Source organism: Branchiostoma belcheri, unplaced genomic scaffold (genome assembly GCF_001625305.1).
Source record: "Branchiostoma belcheri isolate BF01 breed outbred unplaced genomic scaffold, Haploidv18h27 scaffold113, whole genome shotgun sequence".
In the NCBI taxonomy this organism is placed as follows: domain Eukaryota; kingdom Metazoa; phylum Chordata; class Leptocardii; order Amphioxiformes; family Branchiostomatidae; genus Branchiostoma; species Branchiostoma belcheri.
In genome coordinates this window covers 1,008,432-1,016,953 of record NW_017802525.1, presented here as the reverse complement: position 1 = coordinate 1,016,953, position 8,522 = coordinate 1,008,432, and the positions used below count along the sequence as shown (strand labels likewise).

The window sequence follows — 8,522 nt, the reverse complement described above, 5'->3', positions numbered from 1 at the left end:
TAGGCATTAGCCCTTACGTTGTATGTTTATTATGTACACAGGTTGAGAGTTCAGCGTTCACAGCCAGCCCTGACAACGTGGCTCCCCGACGTGAACTCCTGCAGATGGCCGCGCCACAGAGCATCGACCTGAGTGTGCTCCGTAACGAGGCCCTGCGGACTGAGGTACTGCGGGACCAGGGATACGGGGAGCGGGAACGGGCGCCGCTGCAGATGACCAATCAGGAACAGCTGCAGGTAGAAGTTGTTCTACCAAAGGATAAGATTCTGGGAATAGTGTTAACAGTGTTGGTGAAAGTCTTGTAACATTTAAACCATTGTACACAATTTTTTATGTTTATATATCCATAAAAGAGATTACAAGATGATCTTGTAAAGAAAAACACAGAATCGTAAAACGTAGTCTTTTACAACTACCAGTATTACATGCCAGCAAGCCACCACCACTTCTAATAGGAAAAGGAAATCGTAATGCTGAACTTGTGTAAAATGCTCTCATTGGTAATTAGAAATATGCAGAGCTCATAAGAACAATGACTTTGGAAAAAAAAGCTGTCCATGTGTTGTTTAGAGCCTCAAAACTTAGAAATACTAGAAATACTAATAGATTTTCTACTCACAAAACAGTTCTCTGAGAAGTTTTATTTAGAATTTTCTTGTTCTTTCTTCCCCCCCAGATGACGAGTCGTCAGGAGTATGTTCTGCCCTCCCACACCATGAGCATGTCCATGGACAGGAACGTGCAGCTGTCCCAGCTGTCCCAGGCACGCAGCCTGCCCAAGCCTGGGCCTCGCGTCAGCTCTGTGGACAGGGCACAGGACATGGAACAGCCAGCATTACAGGTACTCTAGCTCCTACAAATCTACCCATCCCCTTTCCCCCACCCCTGGCCTTACAAGTCATAAGTAACGTGCAGCTGTCCCAGGCACGCAGCCTGCCCAAACCTGGGCCCAGGGTCAGCTCTGTGGACAGGGCACAGGACATGGAGCAGCCGGCATTACAGGTACTCTAGCTCCTACAAATCTACCCATCCCCTTTCCCAGGCCTTACAAGTCATAAGTAACGTGCAGCTGTCCCAGCTGTCCCAGGCGCGCAGCCTGCCCAAGCCTGGGCCTCGCGTCAGCACCGTGGACAGGGGGCAGGACATGGAACACCCGGCTTTACAGGTTAGCTGCCCCCAACCCCCTATCCCATCCCAGGCCTTACAAGTCACAGGTCCTTAGTATAACTTCCTACAACTATCTTCAACCCCCTTCCCCCTTGCCAGACCTTTCATGTCTGGGAGCCCTATTCATGACATTTCAAAATGTAATTGTGTGAAAAGGGAAAACGTTTAACTTAGTAAAAAGCACACATAGTGGTTCAGCTTTATACATGTACTACATAAGAGGCTGTAGACCTTTGTAACTTGGCTTGCTTGACTTATGTGGAGTACAGCCCGGATGCTACTGTGAAGCATACCCTACATGTACCTCAATAGGACAAGACCTTTGTAGCCCAAAATTTGTCATTGAAAAGAGTAAGGACATTTTGTAAATACATACTACATATATATTGAACTATACATGTACTATACATAGTTTCTGCCTGTTTTGTTACAGCCAAGTAGTGTAGTGCAAGAAACTTATAAGTAACTTGAACTAAATTTCCTGTACTCATCCCTGCTTGTGTCTTCTCTCAGACCCTGACTAACATGGAGATGGTTATACTGACTATACAGATGTGCAAAATGTAGATACAGATACAGATACTGATAATTTTCCTTATATTTCCTGTATTCAAATTTTATAATCTCTGTGTCTTCTCCCAGACCCTGACTAACATGAAGACGGTTATACTGGCTATACAAATGTAGATACAGGTACAAAGATAACTCTCCTTATATTTACTGCACTCATCATTGTTTGTGTCCCCCCCCCCCAGACCCTGACTAACATGGAGACAGTGCACATCCCGACCACCAGCCAGGCCATGGGGCATGACCAGGGAGGGAACCCCATGCAGCAGTACAGCACCATCGACCAGTACTCTATCCCCATGCTCATGGGCTTCATGCCGGCCGTCAGCAACCCGGGAGGCTTCTCTCAAACCCCCATGGGGACCCCCGGATTCCACAACAGGCAGCAGTATTAGGGGTTATGTCAATGTTTCAAACCTGGTGAGTATTTATGTGTTGCACATACTTGATACATATACATGCATGCAACAATCAGGGTTTCTTCCAAACCCCCATGGGGACCCCCGGCTTCCACAACAGGCAGCAGTATTAGCTTTACGTCCATGGTTGAAACCAGGTGGGTATTTACATGACTGTGTAATACTTTTTACCGTGTTTTACAAGGGGGCCTCTCCCAAACCCCCATGGGGACCCCCGGCTTCCACAACAGGCAGCAGTATTAGGGTTATGTCTTCATGTTTCAAAACAGGTGGGCATTTTATTGTGCAATATCTTCAGTGTCAAACCAGGGGGCTTCTCTCAAACCCCCATGGAGACCTCTGGCTTCCATAATAGACGGCAGTATTAGCTTTACGTCCATGTTTTGAACCAGGTGGGTATTTACTTGCTCAATACTAGTACCTTGGGGATTCTGAAAAACCCTCATTGAGACCCCAGGCTTTTATAGAAGTAACAGTATTAAGATGTACATGTAGGTGGGTGTGTCCATGTACAAGCCCATAGGTGCCAATGAGTCCCATAATAAGATACATCAGAATGTACAAAAATGTAGAATACATGTACTGTTTGTACAATGTACAATGTATATACATGTATGTCACAAAGGGCAGAAGATATAATATTTTGTTTCAAGTTGTTCCTCACAGCTGTATTGGTCTTTCTCTCCCCACAGGTTTGGAATGGTCGACAAGTGAAGGAATTTCTGCACCTTTTCAGATTAGTTGTTATACCAGAAATATGGAAAGGTAGCTGACTGGTAACTTCAAGCCCAGTGCTTGATGAAGAAGTATTAGTAGAAATCGGTAAAGGCATTAGCTTGTCACAGCCAAGTGACCAAGAGTTTACAAGTCAAGAAAAGGACGTCAAGATAAATTGAACATTGTCTGACCAAGTTTAGGAGTCAACTGAACTTAGTTTATAGCACTGTAAACATGAGAAATGTGTATGACTTACGTATTCTGTGTTATGTTAGGAAAACAAGTTAGAAAAGGACCTTGTTTTAGGAGATCGGCATTTGCAGAAATCAGTGTACAGGCTCAGTGAATTTGTGAAAAATGGAGGCTGTGGGCCTTGTGCAAGTCTGGTGTAATCTGGAAAAAAAAACATCTGTATTGTCCAACATAAGAGAAACAGAATTATACTGTTGTTTTTGTAGTTTTGTACCTGATTTATTTGGTACTCTTTAGTAGAAATCACTTTGTATGTTGAAGTAATTTAGTAAAATTAGTACGTGTAAAAATTTTGTAGTACCTTTATCCTTTCCAAAGGCCAGTCAACAATGCTGTTGGGTTTCTGTTCAGAACATCTAACAGTGAACTGTGATTCACATTGAGGAAGCATACCTGGTAACAGTTCGGATAATTATATTGTAGAGTTTCACAGGCCAGTATATGTAGAATTGTGTCTTTATAATATGTAAACTCTAACTTGATACTATACTGTTATAGAAACAGTTAGAACTAACCATGTATATAGTAGTCAGTGCAATGTGGCTATGGCAGGCTCTGGTAGTTGCAATTCTGTGGGCTCGGTGCAGTTCTGTGTAGGAGGCAATACACCATCCGCCATCTTGAATTTCAAGGTCAAAAGACATTTTCATGAATATTATCAGAACTTGGACTTCGGTTTGGTTGTCAAGCGGAGAAAAATGGTGAAAATGTTGAACCCCTTTCCAGTTGACTTTCGTTACAAGCAACTCAACTTCAATGCATTAGCATAGAGGCAAGAAGATGACATTTGAAGAAGGTGAAATTGATGATGGTGGTGACAAACAATGTGTAGCTCAATCAGGAAGGTAACATTGACAGAGGCCTTTTTTAAAAAAAAGGAGAAAAAAATGAAGTGATTCCTGTCATAATCTTTATTTTCTATTCTTTGCATTGTGTAGAAAATAATGCAATATTTAATTCATATATAATTGTTGTAATGTTATGTTAGAATTAATTGTGTACAAGCAATCATTGAACATGTATCTGCATGGCTAGACCACTGCCTGTATTTACATAATTATACTTTATGGTAGACCCTTATTATCCTCAGCATAGGAAGCTCACATCCTGGCAATATGCTGTATAAGTTAATATAATGTATATTCTCCTCTGTCATGTTGAAAAATTTGTCAACAAGTACCGATTAGATGCAATGGCAAGCTGTGTCTGTGTCGTTCATTTTTCTCAGTTTTGCCCTTTGAGCTGTTGTAACAAGGTGGGAAAAAGATCTTGTGGTTAAGGTTGTAGAATCTAAAGGTTCTGGGTTCTAATCCCAACAAACAAACATAGCCTGAAGGCAGAGTGGTGGTAACTGAAGCTGGTATAGCTTCCACTCCTGGATTCCAGTCTAGTCTTTATATAAAAGCATGCTACACCATTACTAAGCTACATGTACCTTGCCACATTTGGGGGTAGAGCTGCACTTTAAACACACTAAGAAGACAATATATTTCTTGTTAAGATGAGGGTATGCCCAGCTTCACATAAGTAATAGGGAACAAGGTATTTAAGACAGAACTACATGCACTTGCACTTCTATATTTACAATGTGTAGTTCAGTAAGCCTTTGATTGTTTATATTCAGTGCATTGTAAGTTAACAGTTAAAACAATTTAATGAATACACTGCATTGGTAGTATAAAGAAAATGTGCAAATGAAAGATTCTTAGAATTGCCATCGACTTTATGCGACTATGTTAGAGATTTGTTTATTAGACCGATCTCCATTAGTTTGTACAGACATGAGTTGCCATACATACTATTTGTCATTTGCTAGCTCTATGCCTGGATGGTTTGTGTTAGTTTCAGGCATGGTTCTGGGTACGCTGGTACTATCCAGCTGGATTTTGGATAAAGCACGGTTCTGCCAGTCAAACCTTTCTGTCCTGATGTGTAAAAATGGCCACGACGTTCTTCAGTCCGTAGGTCACGACCATCTGTCCGGCCGGCCCGAGGGCAACACCCGAGGGCCTCCCGTGCCCCGAGGCGGCGAACCGGACATGCTGTCCCCGACCGGTCAGCACCTCCACCCGCCGGCTCCCCGAGTCCGCCACGATGATGTTCCCGCCTCCGTCCGCGCACAGGCCCGCCGGATAGCGGAAGTGCCCGCCGAACTTGGTCAGGAATCCTCCAGACTGGTTGTACTAGGATGACAAGGGATTAGGGATACGAATTACTCTCCAAGCAGAAGTTGCGGGAAAATGATTGTTAGCTTTTTATATCTGGCCGTTTTTTTTTGGTCGCTACCCCCACCTACCCCGACGGTGGCCGGTGACCTTCTCTGGCTAATGGATACTGTCTTGCCGCCGAAAGGGATCTGCTTGAAGATCAATATGAATGGGTATGAACAAAGATTCCAAAAATTACGGGAATTCAGCAGTATGAATAAGGTTGCACAGTATTGACATAGAGGTTACTACTACTTTATAGTGTGTAGCGTCGCACAGGCTGATCTGCGTTACAAGACCTTACAAATTACCTCATTTGCATGCTCGTGACACTTAAATGGTACCCTTACCATGTAGACGTACTTGGTGCTGTAGTCCGACACCAGGATGTTCCCCTCCGTGTCCGTAGCGACGAACCAGGGGTGCATCATCCCTTCCCGCCGCCCGAACCTGCGTTGAACGACGAGAAATGGGTTCTGAACGATGTCGATGAGACATGGGTTTTGAACGATGAGAAATTGGTTTTGAACGATGCAAAATGGGTTTTGAACGATGAGAAATGGGTTTTGAACGGTGATAAACGGGTTTAGAACGGTGCGAAATGGGTTTTGAACGGTGAAAAACGGGTTTAGAACGGTGAGAAATGGGTTTTGAACGGTGAAAAACGGGTTTTGAACGATGAAAAACGGGTTTTGAACGATGAAAACTGACCCGATGAAGCCTTGTAGAACTTGTACCTTTGGTCTTTCGTTCCGTCTGGCCGGAACATCAGCACTTCGCCGCCCCGTCCGTCTGCTTCAGTCACCACCACGCGGCTAGTCTTCGGGTTCACGGCGATTCCTCGCGAGAACGCCGTCCGGCGCAGAGGGATCTGCTCCCGCGGTGAGCCGTCACTGGTGTACCTGTAAGAAACAGGAGGAGCGAGTAGAAACAGATAAAACCCCTGGTCCCGGGCCTGGGTTCGAACCCACGACCAAACCCGGGCACCAGTCCACATGCCGACGCTCTAACCACTCGGCTAAAAGATCTAGACCCATCGGCCGGTTGAGAGCGGGGGGTTTATAGGTAGCGCCTATAAACCCCCCACTGTTTATTGAGTAAAAACTCTCCTTTAGCTGCCCACCCGAGGGTGACAGCTATTCTTCCACTACTCCCCCTTTTCTTTTCTTCCGAATTCGACATCCATGGAAATGTCGAACCCACGACCAAACCCGGCTAAAAGGTCAAGACCCATCGGCCAGTAGAGCCTATAAACCCCCAATGTTACATACCGCACGGCGACGGTACCAGAGGCGTGCTTCCCGACTATCCACAGGCTGCCGTCCCCGGCTACGCAAACGTCCTCCGGAGCCACGATGTTACCCTCCGGCGTGGCGACTGGGAACAGCCGGAGAAACGCGCCTTCGATGTCGAACACTTGGACTCGCCGGTTGAAGGTGTCGGCCACGAGTATCTCGTTGTCAGCAGACACGGCCACACCGCGCGGGTTCTGAAACTCCCCCGGCCCCGAGCCTTGCTTACCGAACATCGCCATCTCTTCCGCGGCCATTACATCTTCGTCTGTAATAAGAACAGCATAACGATATCAAGTAGGCTGCAGGGCGCAAGGCATAATGATTCCATCATCATCAAATTTAGACAATGGTAAGGTTAGAATTCATCCCGTGCAAATACGTTAGTAGGAAGGATCTCCATACTTTTTTTTCTACTTAGAGTTGGCAGAAAAAATATATTAAGTCTTTACTATATTCAATGACATGCGTTCCTTGGTAACTCTTGCCCAAATAGAGAAAGATGCCGCCTTTGGTAAATGTTTATCGGCTATCGTTTAATATTTTTCCTTCCGTCATATACAAATGCCTATGATTCTGTCTAGTACCTTACACTTTTACAGAAGTTATTTCACTTAGCTACTAGTGACAATACCTGTGTACATAGGCACCCATCCCGCTCGGAAACGTGGTGATGTTTCCTCTTCAGGCATTGCTGTTGTGCGAGGAATCATGATGTGCCCGCGGGGGGAGGTTTTGCCGCTGGTCGCACCTGTTGTGTTCCGTTCAGTGGGTGAGATGGTCACATTCGTCAAGCTCGGCTGAGAAGACGCTTGCATCTGTGGAAAGAAACGTTGGTTGGCTGCATTGTATCTCGAGAAAAGTCTCACTACAGTTGGCTACTTATATACACGATGCTTCTGTCGTTTTGAGCGTTTGCTGATAATTTCCTTAATTTGCCATGATACATTAACCCTAAACAGTACACCTGGGGTCCGCGCGGACCCCAGCACTATATATTCTGTAATATCTTTTTTGTTTCTAAAGATTTTTTTCTGAAATTTTAGGTAATTGTCACCCACAAAGTTGTCTCTCAATACAGTGCAGAAAACTCCGTTTCTACCATTTATAAAAAAAATTATATCTGATTTTCTTTTGGGGTTCGCGCGGACCCCAGCCGGCTTTCGATCATAACGGATACACTGGCGTTCTTATACATTACCTTATTTCCGTTTTTATATGTTTTTATGCATTCATCGTATGTCTACCAAGTTTTCAGAGAATGGTGTAGTAATAGAATTAAATGTTAATAACTTTGGTGTAATTATGACGTCATATGACGTCAGAGCTAATAACATAGTCCGCCATATTGGATTTTGACCAATGACGTCATCAAATTAGCATATTCTATGCATATTAAATGATTTAACTTATATTTAATTATGTAAGATGTTATTAATGTTGGAAAAGAAGTGTAATCTAATATAAAAATCAGAAAATTTTTATGTTTAAACCAAAATTACTTCTATTTAAAAAAAACTGCCTGCTAGAAACCCGTTGCCATGGCAACACAAAAAAACATCAACTTACTAGTATAAAACTAATATGAACTTTTTTCCAGAGACATTTTAGAAAAGGTCTCCAAATTTGATACTTCTAGCGCAAGCCGTTTAGCCGCTATCTGAGATCAAAGTTGGGCCTCAAAAGCCCCTTAAGTCTGAAATGGGTTTAAAAATCGGGTATTTCTTCTTGTCTTCTTTTCTTCACCAAAAAATAGAAAAAGTTCAAAATGTATGATATTTGTATGTAATGTGGACACAGAGGTTCCCACATCAGTTTGCAAAACAATTGAGCTGGTAGCATGTTGATAATTTCAAAAAATTAGCAAAAAACTGTCTTGGGGTCTCCGCGCGGACCCC

The 8,522-nt window shown here is 43.7% G+C and overlaps 2 protein-coding genes across 2 annotated transcripts in view; one reads left to right on the top strand and one right to left on the bottom strand.

The window, feature by feature from the left end:
* LOC109462161 overlaps positions 1 to 4,318 on the top strand; it is a 24,975-nt gene extending 20,657 nt beyond the window's left edge. The window contains exons 26-29 of the mRNA XM_019758653.1: positions 42 to 236; positions 677 to 841; positions 1,923 to 2,157; positions 2,849 to 4,318. Coding sequence (XP_019614212.1) covers positions 42 to 236; positions 677 to 841; positions 1,923 to 2,132 — 570 coding nt within the window. The 3' untranslated portion in view covers positions 2,133 to 2,157; positions 2,849 to 4,318. The remainder of the gene's footprint in view (positions 1 to 41; positions 237 to 676; positions 842 to 1,922; positions 2,158 to 2,848) is intronic.
* Positions 4,319 to 4,941: 623 nt separating this feature from the next.
* LOC109462160 (tripartite motif-containing protein 2-like) overlaps positions 4,942 to 8,522 on the bottom strand; it is a 6,841-nt gene continuing 3,260 nt past the window's right edge. The window contains exons 3-6 of the mRNA XM_019758651.1: positions 6,604 to 6,892; positions 6,070 to 6,234; positions 5,683 to 5,782; positions 4,942 to 5,308 (exon numbers count right to left, since the gene is read on the bottom strand). Of these exons, the coding sequence (XP_019614210.1) occupies positions 5,036 to 5,308; positions 5,683 to 5,782; positions 6,070 to 6,234; positions 6,604 to 6,892 (827 nt within the window). The 3' untranslated portion in view covers positions 4,942 to 5,035. The remainder of the gene's footprint in view (positions 5,309 to 5,682; positions 5,783 to 6,069; positions 6,235 to 6,603; positions 6,893 to 8,522) is intronic.